General features: G+C 40.2%; 1 protein-coding gene across 1 annotated transcript in view; it reads right to left on the bottom strand.

Moving 5' to 3' along the window:
- Positions 1-27,209, bottom strand: part of MED12L (mediator complex subunit 12L) — a 282,618-nt gene that overhangs the window by 33,722 nt on the left and 221,687 nt on the right. The window contains exons 19-30 of the mRNA XM_042458529.1: positions 26,673-26,900; positions 25,437-25,578; positions 21,568-21,688; positions 20,695-20,790; positions 19,537-19,650; positions 18,008-18,210; positions 12,291-12,479; positions 11,821-11,895; positions 11,510-11,700; positions 10,577-10,738; positions 6,393-6,504; positions 3,722-3,811 (exon numbers count right to left, since the gene is read on the bottom strand). Of these exons, the coding sequence (XP_042314463.1) occupies positions 3,722-3,811; positions 6,393-6,504; positions 10,577-10,738; positions 11,510-11,700; positions 11,821-11,895; positions 12,291-12,479; positions 18,008-18,210; positions 19,537-19,650; positions 20,695-20,790; positions 21,568-21,688; positions 25,437-25,578; positions 26,673-26,900 (1,723 nt within the window). The remainder of the gene's footprint in view (positions 1-3,721; positions 3,812-6,392; positions 6,505-10,576; positions 10,739-11,509; positions 11,701-11,820; positions 11,896-12,290; positions 12,480-18,007; positions 18,211-19,536; positions 19,651-20,694; positions 20,791-21,567; positions 21,689-25,436; positions 25,579-26,672; positions 26,901-27,209) is intronic.

The following is a 27,209-nucleotide window of genomic DNA, read 5'->3' as shown; positions in this document are numbered from 1 at the left end:
GAGATATTCTGACATGCTCTAATTTTAAATTATTAACAACTTAAATTGTATAAAGTTTCGTACAAAAATAATGTTGCTCTTCTTTCTCATGAAAATGTTACTGTTTTGATCATATTTATTTCTCTTTTTTTCCTTTTGGTACTTGCTATCAACTATTGCTCTAACTATATTATGAGTTGGTATTCATTGTAATTATACATCTTATTTTCTATCTTGTTTTGTTTCAAGTATTCTTCCAGAAATACATCACTGGAAGCCATTCTTTTTCTACTTTGTTCAATGATTTATTATTTATTAAATGAGTTAAATAATCAATTTCTATCATATCATCTATTTTAAGCATCCATTTCTCTATTGTAGATGGATAACAAAATTGGACAACAAAAGTTTCATTGCATGAACATATGGAGCTAACAGTTACTTTTCAGTGACAGAGCTCATACAAAAATTTAGGCAGACATAAAGATGGACTGTATGTCACCACAATTATACCATGAATATTTCCTAATCAAACCATTTTCACAACATAATGACATTTTGCTTGAAAACATGACAAAATTTACATTTATATTTAAAAAATTGGATGGTCTGGAAATATGGAAAAAAATGTACTGTCCGATTTAAAATGGCATGTATGGTCAGCCTATGCATTAGATAACTGTAAAGACCTGCCAACTCCAGACACAGCTGTGACATGTCCTTCCTTCTCTCTCCTTTTTTACTCTGTGTCTCTGGCAGTTTACTGTCATGGTGTACGTGACCAGTCACTTGGAAAGCAAGTTTGATTTTACTTTAGAAAACCAGCTTCTTAGCATTTCTCAAAGCCCCACTGCACAGACCAAATAGGAACCAAAGCCCCATTGCACAGACCAAGAGTAGCTATGCACAGATTATGTGGGCAAAAGCCGGCTGTAACATGTAATTTGATAGGATCTTATATTATAGTGACTAGCAGCCTGCTTGCAGTTGCATTGCATCTGAGGTGGTAACTGTTTACAGTAGAGTAGGGTAGATTATAGTAGGGGCCATATGAGAAGGTTCTGTGCACACTATTTTTTTATGTCTACAGGGGGGTACAGGATTATATCCTTTTTGTTCCTCTCATATCAAGTTTTCATGATGTTAAAACTTTCTGGCAATTGTGCTACCTTCCCTAAATGCTTTATATAATTTTTTTTCAAATTACACAAGAAGAATTCTGTACTGAAGAGGTAGCAGCTGACCAAACAGAAAACTTATCTCTAACAGACAAAAGGTAAGAAATCACAATGCATGGACCGTGACAATGAATACATGGTCTTTGTTTTCCACATGAACGTACTTTTACTCAGCTTTCTAAAATATATGCTTCAACTTCATTTTACTTTGCTGTATATACTCCATAAATGATGTGATCTGGCTGTTTCTGGCCTGTCCCATATGAGATCTGCTACTTCAGATACAGTACATGCTTTCTCAGTAAATTGGCTGTGTACTTTATTTTTACCTCTTCTCTTGAATTTTGTTCACTTTTCCCACTCTTCCACATTTCTGATTGCTGTTTTCAGTCTTACGGATTTATACTTTCATCCATTTAAAAATCATAAACCTATATCTTTAGAATCTACTGTTGGGGTGGTGGGACAAGATGGTGACAGACTAACAACTGCCAAATTAGCCTCCCAACATTATCTGGCCTTATCACCCCCAAACAACTTAAAATGCCACCCAAAGGCAAAAAAAGAAACTGGACTTGTCTCCACACAAGACAGAAAACCAGACATCCTTTAAAGCAGAGATGCAAATGAGGATTGACATACTATTTGTGGCAACAGAGACAACACACCTTGCGAGTAACAAATCTGCAGTTATAGCTCCTTCTGCACTCCCCAACTCATTACAGAAATCTGATTTAAGTAAAACAGCTCCCCAAATCTGCAAAGTCGACATATAAACTATTCCCAGGAATAGGGAGAAAATAAGGAAAACATAAAGAAGTCAAACTCCCAGAACTCATTGGCAAAAATGATGTGCAGCCCTTCCATGAAGTTTGCCTTCTGTCTGCAGAAACATTGATACTTATTTTGCAGAGACTAAATGATATTGCAAACAAAATGGAGAAATTTCAACAAGCCTTTCCTATGTAAAACCTCCATGGCAAACGGGGTTAAAAAGGCAGCTGATTTTGGTCAAATGGAGGAAAATTGCTTTGTTCCCTCAAGAAATCCGGATGCAGCCAAATAAATAAGCTTACTGCACAGCCCCCAGGGTTGGGATCAGGGCACGATGAAAAGGAGCAGGATGGGAACAGAATAGGTGCTATCACCCATTTGATCACGCGCCGAAATGCCTCCGATGCCACCAGAAGTTCCCATTCCATTCCTGTTCTGTCCCAGAACAGTTCCAGAAAATCGCCTCCTCTGGGATGGATCAGGAACGGAATGGGAACTTCCGGCGGCAGCAGCAGCATTCCAGCATGCAATAAAATGGGTGATAGCACCCATTCTGTTCCCATCCCGCTCTCTTTCATCACATCCCGATCCCATCCCTGGGGGCTGTGCAGTAAGCTTAATAGTCATGTCTTACAGAAAAATCAACTCCTCTTAGAAATCCACCACAAGGCACATATTTGGAATTCCTGGAAAGCAATTATCAGATTCCTCTTTCAGTTGCTAAACTGCCACGTCAGAGATATTGATCTAAAAGACTATCACTATTTACCCAGCCTTAGAGCAATCAAACATATATTTATGACTTTTAATCAGGCATCTATCCTTAACACACTAACTCAAATGAGTAAATTCCTTTGGCAAGCACATTATATCAAAACTATCAGGGTTTTCAAAAATGAAGTGATCTGTGACCTTTTTACAAAAAACCCCAGCAAACATATATAACCCTGCCAAAAAGAAAAAAAAGACGGGAGAACCTAGATAGTAACCACATCCAAGATGGAGGACTTACCTCAAGGGAGGGACTTCAAGACATAAAACAAGAATTAATTAAACTGAGAGAAAAACTCACAGATACCTGAACCCCCCCCCCCAAAAAAAGCATATAGTAACCCAGACCCACTGAATCTATTATTTACTATCTTCAAACATGCAAAACAAAAAGCTCTAAAACCGTGATGAGGAATCTTTCCCAGTTTGGGTGTCAAATTCCAAATTGGGAGGAATCTCACATGCCATACTCCAGTAATTGGTGGAAGAAAGGCCAAAGAAAATGGATAGAGCTGGGTGTAATTCTTACCAATTTGGACATTTCACCAACAAGCAGAAAAAGCATGGCCTAGTTCTACACAGGTCTAATCAACAGTAAGCCTGAGTGTAACAGCTTTAAGGCATGCAAAGCATAGCTCAATTTCACACATTTCTACTTGGGAGAAAGCCTGAGTGCAACAGGTTGCAAGCTGAAAACCAGAGTTGGGTTTCATGCAATATCTCTGTGGGTTTTAAGCACCTTCAACTCTTCTCTCTAGTGACTGACTGTAGATAACAGAAAAAGTAGCTTAGAGAAGTGCCCATGGGCTGTATCCAGTCAGAGATTAAGAGTTCCCTACAATTGTTCTAAAATGATATTTGGAACAGCTAAAGTACAGCAGTACGTTTTAAGAAAAAAAGTGATGCCATTCAGTTTGATAAAGACTATTCTGTTACAAGCTACTCTGGGAATTTTGACTGATAGGGAATATTCTATTTTCAAAACTATTCTCAATAAATCCATGTTAACTTTCTCTTACCAAATTAAGACGGAGTTGCAAGGCTTCATGCATCATTTGTCTTGCTTTAATATCATCCTGGCATCGTTCTTCCCTCCAGTTGCTTAATATCTAGAACAAAAAGTAATTAACATAATATGTTGATTTAAAACATCTGGAAACACCTTTTGTTATTTTTACACAAAAGCTTCTTGCTTTGCTTTGCTTTGCTTCCCCTCAGCTCTTGTTATCGCTTTAATAGATGCCTGAACCTATACAATGAAATTTCTATTTTCCATTCTATTTTCCATTCTGATTTCTACATATCTGACATTGTTCAATGTGGCAATTTAAATAACAATAATCTACAAATACAGCGTATTCAAGATGAAACTCTACCTATGCCTGGGTTGAGTTGGAGAACTGGAAAAATAAAAGTCATTAATTTTAAATTAGGAAATATATTAGGTCCAGATGAAAGTTTAGGAAAAACTGAAAAGAGGATTTAAAAGCAGGCAAAGCAGAAATGGAGGAGGCTTGTTGCAGAAATGGAGGAGGGAAGTGTCAAGAAAGGAATAACTGGGGACTGAATCTAAACTTAGTTGATACATGGGCACAGATCATTAGTTATGTTCATATTAGTTCTGTTCAGTTTTTCAGTAAACACTGCATGTGAGACTAATTCATTTGCTACTGTAGCTACTTCCTTTGGTATGCTCGCATGATATTCTATTCAGCAGCAACCATATGAGAAGGGAAAATCTTAAGATTCCCTCCAACACCAACATTCCCTGCTGCTTCCTGATGGTGGTGGCGGCTGTGCACCCTCAAGGTGTATCTGATTTATGACAACTCTAAAGTGAACCTATCACAGGTTTTTCTCAGGCTGAGGCCCTAGGTCATCAGGTGGGTTTCTGTGGCCAAGCAGGGATTCAAACCCTGGTCTCCAGAGTCATAGTCCAATCCCCAAATCACTATGTCACGCTGGTTCATTTGGAGATTATGGACAACAAGATTTGCCCTGTCCACACAGTTCCTCCAACTATCCATTAGTATGATGCTTTGGCAACGGCAGGTTCCAATGAGAGCCATGTTAGGTGCTGTTGCCTTCCAACCTGGTTCTCACATTTTAAACAAATTAACTGTAAATAAATCTCATTGATTTTAAAATACACTGCTACCTCGGGTTACGAAATTAATTCGTTCCGCCATTCCTTTCGTAACCCGAAAATTTCGTAACCCGAAAAGGCTTTCCTTTAACACTGGAAAGCCTATAGCTGCACTTTGCAGCATTTGAATTTCGCGCCGAAATGAATTTCGTAACCCGAAAAATATTTCGTAACCCGAAACAGTTTTTTCCAATCCAACTTTTTCGTATCCCGGAAATTTCGTAACCCGATCATTTCGTATCCCGAGGCACCAGTGTAATGTATTTCTGCTTTAGCCTTGATCCAGCAGAAAGACATACGAATGAGGTTTTAGACTCAGATTGCAGGTGGCTATGCTTTTTTGAACCACACGCACAGATAAACTCTTTGCAAACTAATTCAAAAGAAGAAGGCTGAATTATATCCTTTGACCAAAGTACTAAATGTCTACCCTCACCTCTGAATAGAAAGCTTTCCAAATTTCCTGCCCCATCAACAGTCTAAAGTGGTTAAGTCCACTCGATGATAATGTTACCATCCCATTCACATGCACATGTAGACCAGGTCTTACTGAATAACTTTAGGGCAGTATCCAGAGGAATATACACCTAGATCCATAAGCCAAATATGTTTTAGGCTTCAATTACAGTAATGGAGCCAGGCCGCCAGAAAATCAGTTTTGAGAGGCTATCGGTTTTAGTTTCAAAAAGCAGCTCAAACAATAGTCTTCCGAACCACAAACTAAAGCACTATAGGAAAACAAGGGATGTTTCAAGAATATGTTGCAGTTACAAGACCTTTCTTTTATCTATTTGCTGGTATAAAATGAGACTTCTGTGAAAAATAAATAAATAAATCTCATTGAGTGAAGATAAACCATGGAGTTTTCTGCAGTAGCACTTTGGAACATGATCTTAATGCCTCCAGTGAAGGCATACCAATCTTGGTAACAGCTGGCTCTCCCTTAACTGGAATTCCAAAATCCAAAATATTCCAAAAACCAATACTTGTTTCATGGGTGGCTGACATAGTGAGATCTTTGTTTTCTGATGAGTCAATGTACACAAACTTTGTTTCATGCACAAAATTATTACAAATATTATATAAAATTACATCCAGGCAGTGTGTATAAGTTGTACATGAAACATAAATGAAGTGTGTGTTTAGATTGGGTCTACTCTCCAAGATATATCACAATGTACATATATGCATATATAGGTATTCTGAAATCCAAAAATAAATAAATGCAAAATCCAAAACACTTTTGGCCCCAAGCATTTTAGATAAGGGAGATGGTACAGAAAAATCACTGCAGGCCTAAATTATGGGATGGGTTGTCTGGGGCCAGGAATGGGCCATTCTATCCATGTTTATTTCCCTGAGAAATTTGTTATATATGTTAAATATACAAAACTTCAGTAGCTGTATTTTTAATGGAATAAATCTTCCATTATTTTTGAAATGGACATGGATAGCTTCTACATTCAGTTTTCTACCTGCCTAGCTCCATTAGTGTAATTGATTTTCATCAGATGCAGAGCACAGAATTATCTGCTTGTTTTTACCTGATTAACTTGATTTTGTAGAGATGTTAGAAGCCCTTCTCGCTGCTCATCCTGTCCCTTAAGGCAAGTAAGTACCAAAGAAAGGAAAGGTTGCTGACTCAAAAGTGACATGCTTTAAAAGAGGCAGAGACAAGATTGAATTAGTAGTGTTATTCTGATACTTCCTGTCTCCCCTTCCTTCTTTCCCTTTGTACATTCTTTTCCTAGAAGTAGTTTCTTCATGTATACTTCATTATTGTTTGAGCAAACTAAAACTTTGCAAACCAAAATCACATTAGGCCTGAGCTTTTCAGATCATGAAGTTTCTGGGAAGCTCTACAGGAGTTCTTCATTGGGATGATCAGTAATAGATGCTGCAAGACATAGGGCTGAGATGTCTTTGGAGGAAGATTGGGCAATTTGTGAAAAATAATTAGTAACATAGGAAGCTGCATTATACTGAGCCAAACTACTGGTCCATCTAATCTACTATTGTCAAGCTTGAATGGCTTGATTCAGCAGCATTCTTATATTCTTCTGGCTGGCAAGCTTATCCAAAATTGTCTATCAGGGACGTAGCCAAGGGGGTGGGGTCCGTGGGGTCCGGACCCCCCTTCTGTTAGATACAATGAATGGTGTGCGCTGCTGTGCCACCACATCCAAGCCCCATTATAATGGTGGCACTTAGTCTGGACCCCCCCTTCCCAAAATCCTGGCTACATCCCTGTGTCTATCATTACAGCGCTGTAAATTTACAATGCTTCATAAATAAAGGTTAATAATAATAATAATAATAATAATAATAATAATAATAATAACAACAACAACTTTTTGCAATAAGTAGCTTCAGGGGAACTCTTCAGATGTTTTAAAGGTCCTTGAAGTATGAAAAGGGCCACCTGGAAAGCACACAACTCTATGCAATATGCAAGGGTTACTTGGCAAACAAGTAAATGTGAAAAGGGGTCTGAGGAGACAGGAAGTTCAAACCATTTAACTCAGCTCCCTCCTGCCCTGAACCAGATCCTTGAACCTTCAAAGGCCTGCAGTGACCAATTTAACAACTTCTTCGCAGATAAAACCTATCGGATAAGCGAAGGTCTTAACGCTGGCATTAGGGCAGAACCTAGGGTAGAAGCATCCAGAGCCTCCGTGGACTCCATTAAACTGGATCAGTTTGAGTTGGTTAGTACCGATGATGTGGACAAGATCCTTGGAAGTGTTCGGAAGACAACCTGCTCTTTCGATCCCTGTCCCTCATGGCTAGCGGCTCAGGGGGGACCGGTGGTAACCTCGTTGTTACACCGGATTATAAATACATCTTTGAGGGATGGGCAATTTCCATCCAGCTTGAAATTGGCCACCGTAAAACCGCTGCTAAAAAAGCCCTCCCTCGACCCCCTGATGCATAATAATTATCGGCCAGTATCGCTATTGCCATTTTTGGGGAAGGTGATCGAGAGGGCGGTTGCAATCCAGCTTCAATCGATCTTGGATGAAACGGATTATCTGGACCCATTTCAAACTGGCTTTCGGGCGGGTTACGGGGTTGAGACGGCCATGGTCGCCTTGGTCGATGATCTCCGTCTGGGCAGCGACAGTGGAAGCGTGTCCCTGTTGGTGCTCTTGGACATCTCAGCGGCTTTCAATACCATAGACCATGGTATCCTTCTGGAACACCTGGCAGAGGTGGGAATTGGGGGCACTGCGCTCCAGTGGTTCCGGTCCTACCTCTCTGGGAGGTTCCAGATGGTGCAGCTGGGAGACGTGTTCTCCGATAGGAGGGCCCTTATATCTGGGGTCCCTCAAGGAGCCATTCTGTCTCCCATGCTATTTAACATTTACATGCAACCGCTGGGAGAGATCATCCAGAGACATGGGGCGCGGGGTTATCAGTACGCTGATGACACCCAAATAGTCTTCTCTATGTCTCCGACTGATGCAGTGACCGGGAATGGCATCTCTTCTCTCGTGACGTGCCTGGAGTCAGTAATGGGCTGGATGAGGGAAAACCGACTCAGTCTGAATCCAAAGAAAACGGAGGTACTCGTGATAGGTTCTCCTGGCCCAGGGATGGCGGTGGTTCCGCCTGTCCTGAACGGGATCACGCTTCCCGTAAAGGACTCGGTACGCAGTCTGGGGGTGCTCCTTGACTCGTCGCTCCACCTTACATCTCAGGTGGATGCGACGGTCAGGAGCACCTGTTATCAACTTCGGCTGATTCGCCAGCTGCGTCCCTACCTGGGCCAGGGGGACCTTGAAACGGTGGTACATGCTCTGGTAACCTCTCGATTGGATTTCTGCAATGCGCTCTACATGGGGCAACCCTTGTACCAAACCCGGAAGCGACAATTGGTACAGAATATGGCAGCCAGACTGGTCACTGGTACATCCAGGGCCAGTCATATAACACCTGGTACTTAAAGATCTGCACTGGCTGCCCATTCGCTTCCGGGTGCAATACAAGGTGTTGGTTATAACCTATAAAGCCCTACATGGCTTGGGCCCAGGATACCTTGAGGACCGCCTCTCCTCATACAATCCGCCCCGCACACTCAGAACATCTGGGCAGCAACTACTGAGAGTACCTGGGGCCAGACTCGCCTCCACAGCAAGGAGGACATTTTCCATCTCAGCCCCGACCCTCTGGAATACGCTGCCCGTAGAGCTCCGCTCGGCTACCTCCCTAGCCTAATTCAGGAAGGATTTAAAAACCTTCCTGTTTAAGCAAGCATTCCCCGACATAAGCTCTAGTTAGTCCCCCCCTTGTCGGCCAATGATGAGCTGGCTAGTATGTTTTTTAATGTATATTTTAATGTGTTTTATTGTTTTTGTATGTTGTACTTATTTATGCTGTTCACCGCCCTGATTGGAAGAAGGGCGGTATATAAATAAAGCATTTATTATTATTTTATTAGTTACAAATCAAAACATGAATCGTGACGTGGGATCTCTTTTCCTCTGGCTGCTTCTTTGGACATAAGAAGAGACAGGGAAGAAGTATGTACTTTCCTTCCTGTCCTATCAAACATGTCCTATCATCTTACATCTCCTTGTCCTCTGAAGTAAGAAAATTGTCCCTGAATCAGACTCTTTCACAGCTCTTCCCAGAGTGATTCCAGTAACTCATCTTTTGGCTAAGGCAGAGATAGGCAAAATGATTGTGCTCTTTGCTCTTCATTTCTTTACAAATTTCTTTTGTATGGGTGTTCAACAGAAATTTGTAAATTTAAGATGCAAAGGTACTCAGCACTACAATGTGGATCAGGTTAACAGGGAACACAAGACAGTGGACTTTTTAGGATTCCTGGGATATTTAGTGGGGAATGTCTTTCAGTCTACTCTAGTGAATTAAGCAAAGCATCAATATTTTAATAATTAAGAGCTGTTTCAAGGCAGATTAATAGTAACAAAGTTAAATAGAAAATGTGATTTAAATTTTTGATCATGAAAGAAAAGAAGGGGAAGAGTAGGTTCCTCCCTGAGAAAAGTTTTTTAATTTAGGTACAGTAAGCAAATTCATGCAAAGAACTTGAAATACTGTAGCATTTTCCAGCAAACTCTTTCTCTCTCTCTCTCTCTTCAAAATTCCACATGAAAAGTCAACATTTTAAAAAATATTTTCTTTTAGAAAGGATGGGTGAAATTGTATCCCAAGGACATAGAAAGCACACACACATACACACACACACAATTGTTACTTTTGAAAGCAAGAATAGGGGCATTAAAAAAGGAAAACTTCAGTTTACTTAATAATGCATTGTGGTAAATGTGTCCAAACTATAACGGCCCCATACAGACAGGCCAAAATAAAGCTGCTTTGGGTCACTTTGGAGGCATGCTGCTTCAATGATGCATGCATACTAAGAGTTTGGAAGCCATGCCAAAGCCACAATCCAGTCCTAAGGACTGGAGAGCAGCTTTGGCGCAGCTTCCAGACTCTTGGGATGCATGCATCATTTAAACAGCATACCGCCAAAGTGACCCGAAGCAGCTTTATTTTGGCAATCTGTATGGGGCCTAACATTTCTTTTCCAGAACACCAGTCTGAAACACACAGCAGTGTTTTTGGTACAGTAGCGCTTGCACATTTTTAGAGAAAGCAAATTTGACTATTAACTGCTATAATAACCCAATCATGACTGAAGACAGTCTCTGCATTACATATTCTCACTATAAGATCCAGCATTTTAAGTCATGTCTACCTCTTTTGTTTTTGCCTGTCTCTCTCCTTCTTTGAAGATGATCCCAAATGCTGGCCTTTCTCTAGCTCTTCTCCTGCTGCTTTCAAAACTCTGCCTTGAACAGAAGTAGGCAGCTTTGCAATCAAGGGAGCCACAAGCCACACACCTTGCCGTTCAGAAGAACTAAAACCACAAAACAAGACATTTAAGTAGAGTATTAATCAAAATTTTATTTCATAAAAATTTAAAGGATTTTAACAAACTATTGAAAAAAGACAGGATGATTTAAGATAATCAGATCAGTAAATAATTAAAACAAAACAAAACATTTCAAGTCCTTGGCTTAAAAATGCATTGCTCCAAATCCCTGTCCAAAATATTGTCTCTGCTCTGATACATGTATAGAACTTCTGTGTAGCAATAAAGATCATTTATAGCAGCTGAAGGATTCTCATCTATAAACTTTGGTACATATAAAGGAAAGGGAGGGGCAATCTTACAGCAACTTTGGGACTAAATTCAGCATGAGCCTTTGTATTTTCAGACCAGTTCATCAGTGGATCTCAAGTGGACTGAAATCCACCAAAATTCATTTTAAAATATATCAGTTTCAAAAGTGCTACTAGCTTTTTCTCTAATCTCACTCATTTTCCTTCTTTTCCCTCCCCTTTTTATGCTGAAATAGACTAACACCACTATCTCTTTGAAATTTGGTATGTATGTACTAGATAGTAAAGTGAACAATGAAATTCTCATACACAGAGAAGCTATGCATGCATTAAAATTTCCTGTATTCCAAACAAATCATTGGATTGGGCAAATTATGTATATTCTTTCGGAACTGCCTTTTCACATATTTGGAATCACCTCATGACACATGATTAAAATAACATCTAGCAAATTCCTGTAAAAAAATGCAAATTCATCATTACCTATTCAGACAGATTGTATTACCTTAGGAATGTCTTTTTACTGTTCTGCCTTGTAATATGTGTGTCAGCATTTCCAACAGATTTTGGATTGAAGAGGCCTATACCAGAGTTAGAAGAGTTATTGTTTAGATCAGCGGATTGCTGAAACACCTCTATTGTCGCCTTTGCAATATTATCCAACAAGCTGTTCATTTCAGCCACAGACCCAGAACCCTACAGTGAAACATAAGTAAACTAGCACATTCATGATATGTTTGCTCATACACTAGGTTAATTATTTTCAATGCACTTGTTTAAATAAATAAATATATATATATACAAGGAAATACTCACAGGCTCCTTCATACACTGTTTAATCATCAGTTGGAGTTCCAGCCACGATTGCCGGAGAGTCCACTGGTCTAGATTCTGTGCCCCCAAAAAGCAATTGGGGGGGAGGGGGAAGAGATAATATATTTTTCTTTATTACATTTTTATGTCATTGCTGTAGTATGGGTTAGTGCATGTGTATGTTAGTACAAGTATAGGGTCCTTTATTATATGCCAGTATCACATGCACCAGTGGCAGGATGTGGTGTGGTCAATGACTATGAAACTCTTTACTCCCTCCATTTTTTCTGTTAACAAGGAATGCTATATAACAAGTATAAATCATTCTGTTACTTTGATATTTAAACTCTGTAAAAATTATTTTTAAAAATTCCCAAAAAATCTGCTTAACTAAGAAGAGGGGTAACAACAGGAGAATTAAAGAAAAATCAAATATTAAGTCTTTCCTAAGTGTCCTTTTTACATTTGATTACCTGAAGAATGCGCTTGATGTGTTGTCTTTGAGGATTGTCACCCTCTGCACATTCTTTAACACCATGAGGATAACAGATAAGCTGCAACAATTTCTGTGCTTGCTTGTTTGAGAGAACTGGGTCCAGGATGAGATCTTTGTCAGTACACAGCCTTTCAGGTTCTTTCAAGCAGTGTTCTCCCACCCATTCCTACCAGAAAGAAGGAATGATAACAGTGGTTAACAGCAAAGCCATCTTCAGTACATACCAAAAATGAAACATTGTTAAGAAGAATCAGGTTCATACAGGATGTGACAAAGTACTATTAAGAAATTACTTTATTTTAAATTAAATTGAACCCAGAGTTTGGAAGGGCTCCCTTTTTTGTCATTAGCCATGGTTTTCTGGGAGCTATAGTTCCCAAAGCAAAACTTTTCCAGGCTCTGACTGAACCTTGCAAAAGTATCCACCGAGGAAGAATGGCATAGTGGGCCCTTGGTATTTGATGGGGTTTGCTTTCAGGACTCACTGTGGATACCTAAATCCGTGGATATTCTAGCCCCATTAAATACAATGGAGTGGTAAAATGGTGTCCCTTATATAAAATGGCAAAATCAAGATTTGCTTTTTGAATTTATATATTTTAAAAATATTTTAAAGCTGTGAATGCTTGAATCGATGGATAAAAAAATCTGTGGATATGGAGGGCTGACTGTAGTTGTTTCCATAACAAGTCTTCCATAAAGACAGAAGACGTGAAATTTCCACTAGTGTTTTATGTTGCTTTTTTTATTTTAAAAACCAAACAAAGACTTTTACACACCAAACATTCAGGTTATGTAGGAGTGCCTATTTTTATGGACTAAATTTAGGAATATATCTGCTACTTTTTTCAGCTCTAACCGTAGCAAGGCTATGCATATATTCCAATATGTTACATACAAACCCCTGAAGGCACTTGGAAAGCAGCCTCCAGTACTATCTCTGGCATAGCCTGCCTGAGGAAATGAAGATTTCTTTCAGCAGGCAAAAAGAGAAGAGAAACTGTAGGTTTATTTTCCCATTCAGAAACATATGACTGCAACTCAACTTTATCAGGAAAGTGACAATGCACACGCTTGTTATCGAGTTTGGATTTATATAAATTTTGGGTGCCAAGCAATCAAAAACCATGACCCCTGACCCCATCGCAGCCGCCATTATCTCAAAAGCAAGCTGACCACGTAGCCGGGCAGCCTTGCAAGGCATGGCTATAGAAAAGGTAAACCTTTCAGAAACCAGTTCTGGGAGTTGCCTTACCAGTTTTCGTAGCCAACCCTAAAGAATGAGGACAAAAGAGGTTTGCCTCACCTATTTATGGCATTAAGTACTCAGCCATCTAGACAGTGGTCCTCTCCCAAAGAAGTGGCAGACCCTTTTTGTGTATCCATTGTTTAGCTTTAGTCTTAGTCAATAGACAGCCATTAAGACCTTTGTTCCGCAGGTAGCCATAGCCTGCAGATATGTTTCGAAGTATAAATAGGTCCCAGATTCCAGCCCTCCTTTGGGCTTGTGAGCTGAAGTTCCAAACCTCAAACTGTCGAGCAACTGCTCCAGAGATCTCTTAGGCACCGCGCCCTGCTGAAATCACTTGGGCAAGCCAAAGCCCACTGTCTATTTCGGGCCTCTTGTTAGCTTAGCCCGCTGGAACTTAGCTCCTAGCCACCGCGGTCGCCGCTTGCTTTCCCCATTCCCCGCGGCCGTGTTCACCTTCCAACATCCCTCACATCTGTCGCTTGGAGAAGACTCCTAAGGTAATTATTTCAACTGTGCCTCTATCCTTTCTCCTTTACTCCCAAACTCTCCCCCTCCCTTGCTTTAGCATTGAATGTGTGTGTGCGTGTGTGATCCCTTTTTGTTGTGTGGCTTTAATAAATGTTTATATTTTAATTGCAACTCATTGGCATTGGAGTCTCTGTTTCTTGGGGTTGGACTAGATGACCTCTGGTATACACATAGGGACACAATCCGCTGTGTGCATTGTTAGGACATGCCTCTCGTATTTGAGCTAATTAAATTCCCCTAATTCGATCCCTCCTAACACGCTATTCCTACTGAAGCCCATGACATCTTCCACTTTGCAAAAAACATCACTTTCTGGTTGAAGATTCTGAGTTCATGCCACTGCCCAATAAGAAAATGATGTAATGGTCTTGATTCTTCATGAAGAAAGTTCCTGAATTTTCCTTCTCTGCCTCACTGAAACCACCTCTGCTGTTCTAATTTAAACCACAGCAATGTGCTGTTCTTGTAGCCGAAAATAATTTGTTGCAAAAACATGGGGCAGGAAAAGCATAAAGCAGTGTCTCACACATTTGTGGCAACAGTCCTGTTTGCCCTGTCCAGAGAATGCTATCCAGGGCTGTGTTTACCTTAGTTGTCCCCTTAACCAGAGGCTGGATGGCCATCTGTCGGTTATGCTTTGATTGAGAGTTCCTGCATGGCAGGGAGTTGGACAGGATGTCCCTTGTGGTCTCTTCTAACTCTATGATTCTATGATTCTAAGCATCTGATTAAGAGCTGTAGTTTCAAAATACCTGAATACTAAGGTACCCTGAATGCCCAGTGGGTGACTGAGGAATCCCTAAATCCACTTCTTAAACTGTCATAGAAGGTTTATAGTTGTTGCTGCATTTTCCATTCTTTTGAGAGACTTTCTTTTGAGATAATCTCTCTCAAAAGAATGGAAGATGCAGCAACAAATATAGACCTTCTATGGCAGTATTAAGAAATGGATTTAGGGACACCTTAGTTACCCATTGGGCAATCTTGTCTCTCCAGCATTTAGGTGCGGACATGCATGTAAAATACACCATGTCTAGATGAGGCAGCCTAAAATACACAACTGATTACTAAATCTTCTGTGGGATATTAGCTTTGTAGTGTAAATCTGTTGCATTTAGATTTTACAAGTACAAGGCCTGTATTTTAAACTGACATATGGATAACTGGCAGGCCTAGAGGCAGAAGAGGCTGCTTTACCGCACGTAGAGTCTGCATGTTGAGATATTAATCTGAACCAGTCCTTAGTCTGTGTATTTAAAAAGGAACATCAATGTTCATCCAATTAAAGGGAAAGAACATAGCCCACTCTCAGCAGCCACAGACTATTGCTAAATCATTGTGGTTTTTGCAAAAAGTAGTAGCAGTAATAGTAGTTAGTAGTAGTAGCATTTTATTCATTTATATCCCATTCCTCGCCCAATAATGGAACTCAAAGTAGTTAGTAACATGTTCAAAATAATACGAATTAATATAAAAGCATTAATAAAGGTATAAATATAAGATTTAAAAATGATTAAACATTTTATAAAGTTAAAATATTAAACATTAAAAATACTAAAATTATATGTGTGTGTGTGTGCGCGCGCGCATGCGCACATGCGCATGCCTTAAAAACAGCACCACACAGCATTAAAGGCTTTACACTCAGTAAAAATTGATCCTAAAACCAACAGCTCCATATTCTGCATGGGAGGGGGGTGGATATGGCTTTGTAACAAGAATGAAAGCTACTGCACACAGTGAAGTGTAGCACTTCATCTTCACTCCTTGATTACTGATCAGTCATAATGAGCAATGAACAAGCTTGGCTAGAAGTCAGTATCTACCAAGTCAACATTATTAATTATTTTTTGAATATTGAAATCTCCTCTTTTTTTATTTACAGCACCTTGTAGAGGTCTAGAGGCTGCACCTTCCACTACAAGGTTCTAGAAAGGCCACACCCACCCTCTGAACATCCAAAAAACAACACAGCGCCTGTTCTTTATTTTTACTTAAAAGCACACTACATAGCATGTGTGCTGGAGGCAGGATTTCATCATTTTTCCACCTCAATCTCTTTTAAGCCTCAATTGGGTTTTTTCAAACCTGGAAGTAGTTGGAAGTCATTTTAGGTTTTGAAAAAGCTCCCCCGGGCCAAAAGCTGTTCATGACATCTACAAATGTTGTAACTCAAGAAGACACAAGGAACATTTTGAAATAAAAATAGGGGAAGTGTTTGGGACCGGGGGGCGGGGGTGTCACACTTGGAATCCTGGGGAGTCATATGAAACTCATGATTCACACATTTCCTACTCTTCTCTGAGGAGGCTAAAAGTACTGAAAGTCACATAGTCACTCCACAGATGAGTTCAGATTTGACACAAAGTCTCTTTACTCCTTGTCTCACACTCTTAATATGGGTAAAAAAAATAATTAGTTCCCAAGGGTGTCTAACAACTGCTGCTTGCTAGCAGAAAAATTTGACCAAAACAATAAACCTGTAGGCACAAACAATAAATCTGTCGGCATGCTTCCTTTTCTTGCTCCACTGATACTGCCATTTAACTACTGATACTAAGCAGGGATTTCAAAACCCAAGAAACCATGTTCCTAGCCCACTCTTCTACCATTCAACATCAACAAGTATATATGAGCTGGATCTCAGAGGGTTTGACAGCTGCAAGCCAAAAGCCACTTCTTGCCATCCATGTGCTTTGCCTGTATATCTCCCTGCATGAGCTTGCTTTAGCTCTAAGATCGTTTGGGGAGGCTTCTCTCCTATCACCTTCCCAGACATATTTGGTGGGTACAGAAGAGAAGGCCTCAGCGGCTGCTCCTAGACTTTGGAACTCCTTCCCTTGGGAGATTAGGTTGGCTCCTTCCTTGCTCTTCCTCCACTGACAAATGGAACATTCCCTATTCCAGCAGGCTTTCAGGAACTGAGTCCAATGGGCTTTTAATCACTGTGTTGACTTGTTTTTAATAGTCTGTCTTTTAATGAATATATATGTATATATGTATGTACAGTCTGCCCTCCATATACACAGACTTGCCATTCGTGGATTTGAGCATACACAGATGGCAAGCTTGCAAAAGGGGGGGGGGCGTTTGGCAGAGGAGGAGGAGGAGAAAGTGGCAGGGATGAGGAGAAGGAGGGAGATCGAGAATGAGGGAGAGCGGAAAAAAGGAGGAGGAGGAGGAAAAGGAAGATGAGCAGTGGCAGCATGATGATGCAGTAAGAGGAGCAGGAGAAAGTGGAGGATGTGGGGAAGAAGAGGAGGAGGAGGGCAGAGAAGGTGAGGGAAGTGAAGGAGGAGGAGGAGGAAGGCGGCAAGGGAAGTGGAGGAGATGGAAGACGCAGAAGGTGAGAGAAGTGGAGGAGGAGGAGAAGAAAGAGCCACGGAAGCGACGATGGGAGAAGAAGAGGAGGAGGCAGGGAAGAGGAGGAAGAAGAGGTACCCCCTTGCTACCTGCCACAGTGAAAATAGCAAGGTGGCACTGGGGAGGGGGCAAAGTGCCATTATACTCAATGGTGGCGTGGCCACGTGGCCGTGCCACCATTGAGTGCTATGGGACGAGCACACCTGGATTTTGGTATCCGCAGGGGGAGGGGGTCTGGAATGTATATCCATCGAATACCAAGGGCCCACTGTATAAACTAAGGTTTTGGTATACTTTTAACCTATTCCGGTTTTAATATTCTGCAAGTCATTCTGAGTCCCAATATTGGGGAGAAGATGGGACAGAAATGAATACCATACAATACAATACAATATATAATAACATGCTGTGAGACCCTTGTTTCCCTTCCATTCCTTGCCACTGTGCACAATTTGGAGAACTTTCAATGACTAATTTTTAGAATACATGATGAAAACATTATCTTTAGAAACCTAAATCTATATGCACATAAAGAAAAACAAAAACGTTACCTGCTGACATATACTTCTTAACACATATCTAGCATATTCACTGAGACTAGCAGTTTCTATGGAGACAGGTTTTCCACATAATTTCAAAGAATGTGATGAAGTATCCCATATCTCATCATCATTAAGATCACCTAGTAATCTTCGTACAGAGTAATCTGATTTTTTCAGTGATGGGATACTGTTGCTTCCAATTTCAGCATCACCTGCAGAGCAAAAATAGCACAAAGAGGAACAGGCTTATTTGTCTTTTAATATGACTTGAGTTTTGGCTGATTGCTCTTTTAGTTTATTCTTACTCAACACTATTCTAATTTATTCACTACTATTCCTATACTATTCTCAGAAATTATTTTAGTGTTTTTGGTTTATTATTTTAATATTGGTTTTATGACTTTTTTTTTCTTGGAATGGTTGGTCTAATACATGTTTCTCTAAAGTTGTATGGTATTTTCTTTCTCTTTTCTTTTTTATCTCCCTGAATACCTTTTTGGAAAGGGCAGAGTACAGTATCTGGAAGTTATGTACTTTACAAAAAAAAAAAAACCATGCTGAAGCTGTATTTATACATAGACTGGATAGGAGAAAATAGAGAACTACTGGATACTATTTATTAGGTATGACAGCTGTACATCACAGTACCAGGTCTTGGGAAGCATAAACTAGAGTACAATTGCATTCATGTCCTGCTTACCTGCTTCCTATAGGCAACTGGTTCACCATTGTGTGAAGAGATTAGTGAACAAAACTAAGGAGATTACCGCACTGCCCTTTCCTGTCCTTTCCTCCCAAGAAAGGTGTGGGGTGTAAAATTTAATACATACATTTTATCGCACACCTCCATGCCCAGGCAGGAGGCATCCTGTACCCGATCGTGGCATCCCATACCTGATCCGAATTTCTCCCACACCTTGCAAAGAACGAGGAAATCCCGTTCTTTCAAAAAGTGCAGGAGAAGTCCAGATTAGGTACAGGATGCCACGATTAGGTACAGGATGCCTCCTGCTTAGGCACAGATGAGTGCAATCAAATCTGTATATTAAAGTTTGCATCCCATGCCTAGCTTGTGAGGAAAGGACGGGAAAGGGCAGTGCAATAATCTCCTTAGTTTTGTTCACTAATCTCTTCACACAATGGTCAACCAGTTGCCTATAGGAAGCATGTAAGCAGGGCATGAGTGCAATTCTACTCTATTTTATGCTTCCCAAGAGCTAGGACTGCGAATCTTGCCTCCACAATCTTTGCTTTGATCCAGAAGGACTCTTCCTATTGATAATATTTCACTAAAATGTATCATATACTATTGGAATAGATGATAAATCTTAGAAAAGTTGGGAGTTAAATGCAACTGTAAGCAATGTTCTCATTATTCCAGTCCATATTCCAAAGAAAAATTCCACCAATTTAATAGATTTTAGGCTGCAATTTTATACGCATTCAGCTGGAAGGAATGCCCCTTGAACTCGAAGCATCTTAATTATATATAGATTTATATAGGACTGCTGTGTTAAGTCATGAAAGTATGATCTTACCAAGCATCAGTATTGCTTTCAGAACAGCAAACACAGCTCCCACTTCTATGCTGTTGTGAGCAGCAGTTAACAGGCGTCGGTCACAAGACGACCGAATTCCCAGAAAAGATTTCCCTGAGGAATAAGATAAATAATTACGTTAATTTGTTTAGAAACATTTTTTTCTATATAAAAGATATTCATAATCTGAATTCTTGCCACAATAATTATTTTGTTTATAAGTAAAAATGACATATTTCACTGAGTTAAAATGATGTAAATATCAATTAGAATATAATATGATGCCAAAGCAAAACTGAAAGCTACCTGTAACAATTTCAAACAACAAGGGCTCTCCATCCAAATGAGAGCCAATGGGAAATTGTGGTTAGAATGTTGGCCTTTGGAGATCTAGTCAGTGTTCTAGTCCACATTTGACCATGAAACTCACTGGTTGACATTACCTCTCTTGGCCTTACCTGTCCTGCAGGAGTTTTGTGAAAATAAAGAGTAAAGAAAAAAAAAACCTGTCCACCCTGAGCTCATCAGAAGAAAGGTGGAAATATATATAACTCAGTCACTGTAATTAGCAGAAGCATGCTCTTATTCTTAAGTTAAAGGCTGGATCCCAGAGTAGTTATACTTGGAATCAAGCGGCCTATTCTAAATACAGCTGAGGCTGGATCTAAGACATATGACTCTAAAATTTGGAGTCTAAAAAACAAAACAGGATGGGGTGAAGTCTAATATAACAGTTAAACACAAGGCAGCAATAAAGTCTCAGACATTTTTCTGACTATATAGTTCTAATCTAGAATGCAGCTCCAGATCTCTGCTTCTGTTAGGCAGTTGCTGTTGTGAGAGCAGGAAATTGTTGTTCTCTTCTTAACTGTATACTCATGAATTTGATTTTGACTGAGAATCCCTATAGCCTCCAAAACCTGGTTTTCTTCTGTTTTCTTCAGCTCTTGCTCTCTAAATGTCTTTAACTAACTCCCCTCAGAAATTCTTCTAAGAATTCTCTCCAGTCCTCTATGGCGGTTCCTAAGGACCAAGAAAATCAGTGGGATCTTAGATTAAAACTAAAATCTCTCAAACCTCAGACTAATACTCTTACCATAATACCACACTGCTTCTTAAATGAAAAGACACGGAAGAAAAAGGATTTGGAGAACCTACCAGTTGGTAAAAGAGAAACCTCAGGTGTTCGAAAAAGGTGTAGCAGAAGTCTGCATGTCATCCTTGCTCCAGGCTCAGCATCTGGATCTCCACAGGCTGCAGACAAGAATATTATCATAATACAGGAAAACATCTCATTTCCAGTACTTCCAAACTGAAGTAAATTTGTTTGTTCTCCCTGGACTATTCTATGACAATTTTGTAAGAAAAAAAAAGAGGGGAGGGGGAGAGACAGAAAACGAGAGAGAGGAAAAGAGAGAGAGAGAGAGAGAACAATTTTCTAAACAGCAATACTGAGGATTTTTAGGGCAGCCAATGAACTACAAAACAGTGAATTTCTTGAATGAAATTTTCATTTTGACTCAAATATAATTTTCTATCTAATTTTTTCATGTTGAACATTATTTTATTTAAAATTAAAACATACAGTTTCAGTAAATACATAGCTTAAGAGATAGCTTATCATTATAAGAAATGGTTTAAGTAGCCAAGCAACTAAAAACAGCACTCAAAACAGACAAATAAGTAAAACGTGGGGAAAGTTAAAACACAACAATGATTAAATTAGCTTTTGCTTTAATTTCCAGTCTGTAGGTAAGCCTGTATGGCATAAATAGTAAGATATGGCCAGAGACCAAAAGAAAACAGAGTAGAAGGCAATTATAACATTATTTTCCTGCCCCATGTGTTTTTCTCCCATCACTAACATATTAATACCAGCATGAAATGTATTTAGAGGACCCTGTCTACTTTATACTTTTTAAAAGATAGCAGAAACTGTCAATAGAAACTTTTAAAAGATTTGCAATACATGCAAGAAAACTTCTTCTGAAGGAACACAGTGCAGATGCTCTGTAGTCACAGTTAACTCACCTGCTGTAAGTAAAGAGGGAAGCGCAACATGCTGAACTACATCCTCCAAGAAGAAACACTGGCGGGCTATGAGTACTGCAACAAAAGTGGCCAATGAATCATGGAAGGAAAGGTCGCTGACCTTAAAGGAAGAACAGTGGCATCATTTTGCTTCAAGCCAGCTTACTGCAGAGAACTGTAACAATACCAGTTTTAAAAGACCAAAGACTGACTGACATAAAATGTCACTAACCAAAGAGTGGTTTGTATGTTTCAGTCCATTTTTAATACATAAAAAAGAAATCCCTCAGCTATGGTCAGAATTGGTACCAATTAAATTAATTATATATGCATGAGAAAGGGTGAATTTTTCTCCCCCCTCTCTCTCTACTGTAAAAGTAGTGTGGATCAAACATAACAACCAACAAATTTTGGATTATATGATCCTAAGGTGAACACATACACTCCATATAACTCCCTTATTGAAACAGCTTCAGTGGCTACTGGTTCATTTTCAGGAACAATTCAAACTGCTGGTCATGACCTATAAAGCCCTACATGGTTTAGGTCCAGACTATTTGAGAGACTGTTTCTCCCATACAAACCTGCTAGAGCCCTAAGACCTTCACGAGAAGGCTTTCTATTGGTCCCATAACCATCACAGGCTCTCTTGGTAAGGATACAAGAGAGAGCCTTCTTGGTGGCTGCTCCCATCTTCTGGAATGCCCTTCCACAGAAAGCTAGGCTGGTCCCCTCCCTGCTTGCCTTTCGCTGAAAAGTAAAAACATTTTTATTCACACAGGATTTTTAAAATCATGACAGGGTGGCTTTCATATGAGATGTGTGTTTTAGTCGCGTTTTTAACTTGTGTGTGTGTTTTTTAATGTTAACTTGATACTGTTTTAACTGGATTATTTTAATTATTTTAATGTTTGTTGTAAAGTTTTTAAAGTGTTTTTATCTTGTGTGCCCCCTTGGGTCCCTTTCTGGGAGAAAGGTGGCATAAAAAAACAAATAAATAAATCTTCATGACTTCTCAGAAAGCTGCTGTACAAAAACAGTGGGCAACACTTAGCCTTCAAATGTTTCTGGATTGCAACACTCATTATTCCTAGCCAGAATAGCCAACTGTGAGAGATGATGGGAATTTCAGTGCAACAGTATCTAGACAGCCAGATGTTCTCCATGTCTATTTTCAACCCTTGATAGATCAAGCATAGAGGTGGATAAAATGTGGCCCTCCAGATGATGGTGGACTGTGATTTTCATTAGCCTTGGCCAGCACAACCAACGATGGAGGATTATGGAAACGGACAGACAAAACACCATCTGGAAGTTTGCATTTTGCTCACAAGTGATCTATGTCAATATTGTCTACACCGAATAGCAGGAGCTTCTTTAGGGTTTCACAGAGGAGTCTTTCCCAACCCTAACTGCACATGTTAGGAACTGAAAATTTGGTATTTTACCAGTCCTGTAACCACTGCAACAGCTCTTCTGACATTTTTCTGCTTTGGCAGACAATCATAGATGACTATCATATCTGACCAAGAAAACTGAAGCCTACCTTTGCACCACAAACCGGAACTGCAAACGAAAGTTTAACATGGATAGTGACAAACTAAGGATTGTCATGACAGAATGGAATTAAACAATTCAAGAGGAGGTATACCACCCATGGTTTGTTCAGAGTTATTTTATACTTCCTTCACTGAGTGATCCTAGATAGTCAAGGATCTCAGAATGGAAAGGCATCACATTGATATTTAGTGAAACCAAATTAAGCCACCTAGGTTTAAGGAGTTTCAGCAGCTCACTGCACTGTATTAAGAGGGAAACATTTTGATGTATTAATATTATCGGCGGGGGGGGGGGGGGAACAGTTCACTTCAATTGAACTGTTGACACCATTAGAATACTGCATTGTCTCTAAAACAGAGAAGGGATACTGTTTTTAACTGGGGATAAGACAAAAGGTCAAAGACTTTCCTGTTTTCCACTTACTGGAAAATCCATTTCCTGAACCAATTCCTGAAACTGTTTCAGAAAAAACGTGGTTCCCACTATGTTTGCACCGTTTTCAGGAACCGTTTCAGGAATCAGCAAGTGGCGGGGGACAGATTGTTGATCTGGCTTGTCCAGGCCCCCAAATCCCCAGCCCAGCCTCCTTACCGGCTTCTTTGGTCACTGAACGGCTTCCTTGCGCCTTTTTTTAAATTTCCCGCAGCCAGGGAGGCCGGAAGGAGGTCACAGAGAAGCCAGGAGAAAGCCAGGAAGGAGGTCACAAGGCTTCCAGCTTCTCTGCGACCTCCTTCCAGCCTCCCAGACTGTGGGAGATTTAAAGAAAAGCCCAGGGAAGCCAGTCAGCAGCCAAAGAAGCCAGGAGAGGCCGGGCCATGCCAGTTACCCCCTGAGCCAGGCTGCCAGTGGGAACCAGGGCAGATTCAATTCCAATTCAAATCCACCTGGTTCCCACGTGGGCTGAATTAATTTATTTCTAAATAAATTGATTCAGCCCCCAAAACACCCCATTTTCCAGCATCTTTTTGATACGAGTTAAATGGGTAAAAATGGGCAAAAAGTATGCCCCCCCTTTCTGAACCCATTTCTAAAATCGGATTCAGTGGGAACCAAGCCCGTTTAACCCAGAACACAATCCAGATTTAAATGTAGTGGGAACGTGGCCAAGCATTAGCAACTATTTCAATTAAATTCATAGCAATTAACACAGACTGAAATATAAAAGCAGTCGCCCGGCTGGATGGGCAGGCCGCTTTACTGCTAGAAAGCAGCTACAAAACTACAAGCCCCAGAGTCCTCTGGGGCTTGCCCCGGCCCCTTATTGGTGCGCAGGGCTGAAGGGGAGTCGCTTCTGCCCCGCGATGCTCTAGGGGCCGGGCTCTATGATCCGGGAGTTCCATTCCTCCAGGGCAGCTCATTGGTCAGTTGCCCTGGAGGAGGAGTCTCCCAAATCAGGTGACCTGGGGGCGTAGCCGGGGCCTATTTAAGGCCGCGCAGCCGGCTCCGGCCCTCAGTCAGCGCTTGGCTCTGAGCGGTTTGGAGCCAAGTAGGAAGGGAGGAGGCAACGGAGTGCTTTTCCCACCCACCCACCGCTTGGTTTGTGGGTTTTTGTCACAACTTGGAGTCGGCAGCATAGGCCAGGATCTGCACGGTGTGGTACCAGGGCTACAAAGCTCTGGTTTGGGAGTCAGTCGGGACCCGGGGGTGAATGGGGCAGGCGTATGGCCATTGCGGGGGGGGGCATAACACGAGAGCACCTCCCGGTGACTAGGGGCTTAGCGAATATGTGGACGCATGGCAGAGTTGCGGTCAAGTGGTGTTCCTTAGAACCTAGGTCATCCCAATGCCTGGTGGGTACCAGGCTTTTGCTAATCAGACAAACATGGGGTTGTTTGATTTTGCAGATCCTGACCTCATGCTTTGTGCCAACCCTACCAATTGTTTTGCTATTAATAAAGTTGTGGCCTTTCCTCCAGCTTGGTCTCCTGTGGTTATTTGGCAGCAGCATCTGAGGCAATTACATATTAAAATGCATACACTTAAACTCTTGACCTTTCTATTTTATTTTATTTATTTAATTTACACCATCCTTTTCTCTGGGTACAGAATCCCACATTGGCTGGCTATTTCTTTTAAATTCAATTTTAATTTTTTATTTATTTATTTATTGTATTAAACTAGGCAAGACTGGATCCTTCATCAACTTAAAACAGTTTTTAACTGCTCCTGGAGCCTTTTAAGCACCCAAAACAGTAAATGTAAAGAAGTCTGGGAATGTCAGCCCCCTATAAAAATAGCTTGGGGAATCACATTTTGCCCATTCCTGATATGAGTGGTTATTTACATCTAATACCATGATCTGAACTTACATCCACACTGCAAAGAAGGTCATTAAATCCCCAGACATGGTTTGAAGAGCAGCAAAGGGCTTTCAAGACACCTAACCATTCTGAGCTTAGCACTGTACAGCAAGCCGTTAACTCTGCACACAAGTTGGCAATGTCATTAATTCTAAGAGCCAAAAGGAAACAAAAACAGATGTTAATTAATTAATAATAATAATAATAATAATAGAGTTTATTTATATTTCCCGCCTCTCCAAAGATCGAGGCGGGATTACAACAATAAAATAATACAAAGTAATACAAATAATACAGAATACTAATACAGTAAATAAAACACTAATATTGAATTTACCAATTCCTATTAGTTCTCTAAAATCAATTTATCAGTAGTCAGTGATCACGGTCGAGATCACTGCAATCTACCCAGGTAACACTAAGGCCTTGAAGGGGGGCTACACAATATATCTATCTAATTGAATGCCTGTTTGTCTGTCTGGCACAGAATCACCAAACCTGCACTATTATCTAATGGGCCCAAAATAAAATAATTTACTCTAAACAATAAATCTAAGTTGTGGTGTAAATAATGTGTGTGTGTGTGTGTGTGTGTGTGTGTGTGTATAGATATCCAAAAATGTACTATCTGCAGTGGATACTGCAGAGGACACTGCTGTACAACATGGGAGGGCACACAGAGTAGCCATTTTCAGTACCTCTTAACTCAAAATGGAGTATGCCAAACAGAGTTCTTCATAACCCAACCTAACCTAAAACATTTAATCTGCCCTTTCACTGAATAAATAATAAGAGGAGGAATTTCTCAATGATCTCTCTTGCAGAAGTTTTCACTCCTCTCCTTTGACTTTTCCACAATTTGATGGGTGACAGCCTAGAACTGAAAAGATTTAACTGACATTGGCACTATAGTTTATTCAACCATGCAACTATATAACCAAACACTTCCAGCCTGTTTTTGTTTACTTAATTTTCATGTCACAACAACAACAAAAACATTTTGCACCTTCAGAGTGCTATGTATCCTTTGGACCTAAAATTATAACTATGCCAATTAAATCTATTTCAGTGCCAGTTGTTATACAACAAAATGTGGAAATGTCAAAAGGGGTATGCGAATACTTTTGCAATGTACTGTAAAAACAAGAACTACAGAAAAGATGAAGATGGAAGGGGAAAGGAAAGAAAAAAGAAGGTTCAGATTACGTGCTCATAGAAGCCCTTTTTTTTGCAATGTTATCTTACCTGCCTGTATCTTGATGTCCCATGCATACATTCATTAATGCATTACACACAAAGCTATAACGACTAGGAGCATTTTCACTCAAGATCTTGCCCAACATTGAATAGTTGAGGCTGCGAATAGAGGGATTCTCTATAAAGTCCAGCATAAATTCTGGATCCCATAACAAGTTGGAGTTTGAAGGCTGCACATTACTGTAAATAGTTTGTTTCACTTTTGAGCAGGCACTACTAAACACAAAAAGAAAAGAGAGGAAAGGATTTAGGGGGAAAGACAACAATATTTCAACTTCTACAATATTTATTTAAACTTTAGCTGCGTAGTTACTAACTCATTTGTATTGTTCCATTGGGGGGGGGGAGAGAAGCTTCATTAAGTATGATAACTGCAATACAGTAGATTTCAAATTTAAACATTTGAATAGGCTGTTCAAAGGAGTGTGGAAAAGGAGGGAAAAAACTAAATTGTGAAATCTAAACAACACAGACATTGTGGAATCTCTAGGCTTCAGATCAGGATGTGCAACTGTGAAAGACTAC

Source organism: Sceloporus undulatus, chromosome 3, assembly GCF_019175285.1.
Source record: "Sceloporus undulatus isolate JIND9_A2432 ecotype Alabama chromosome 3, SceUnd_v1.1, whole genome shotgun sequence".
Taxonomy (NCBI): domain Eukaryota; kingdom Metazoa; phylum Chordata; class Lepidosauria; order Squamata; family Phrynosomatidae; genus Sceloporus; species Sceloporus undulatus.
This window is presented reverse-complemented; position numbering and strand designations above follow the sequence as displayed.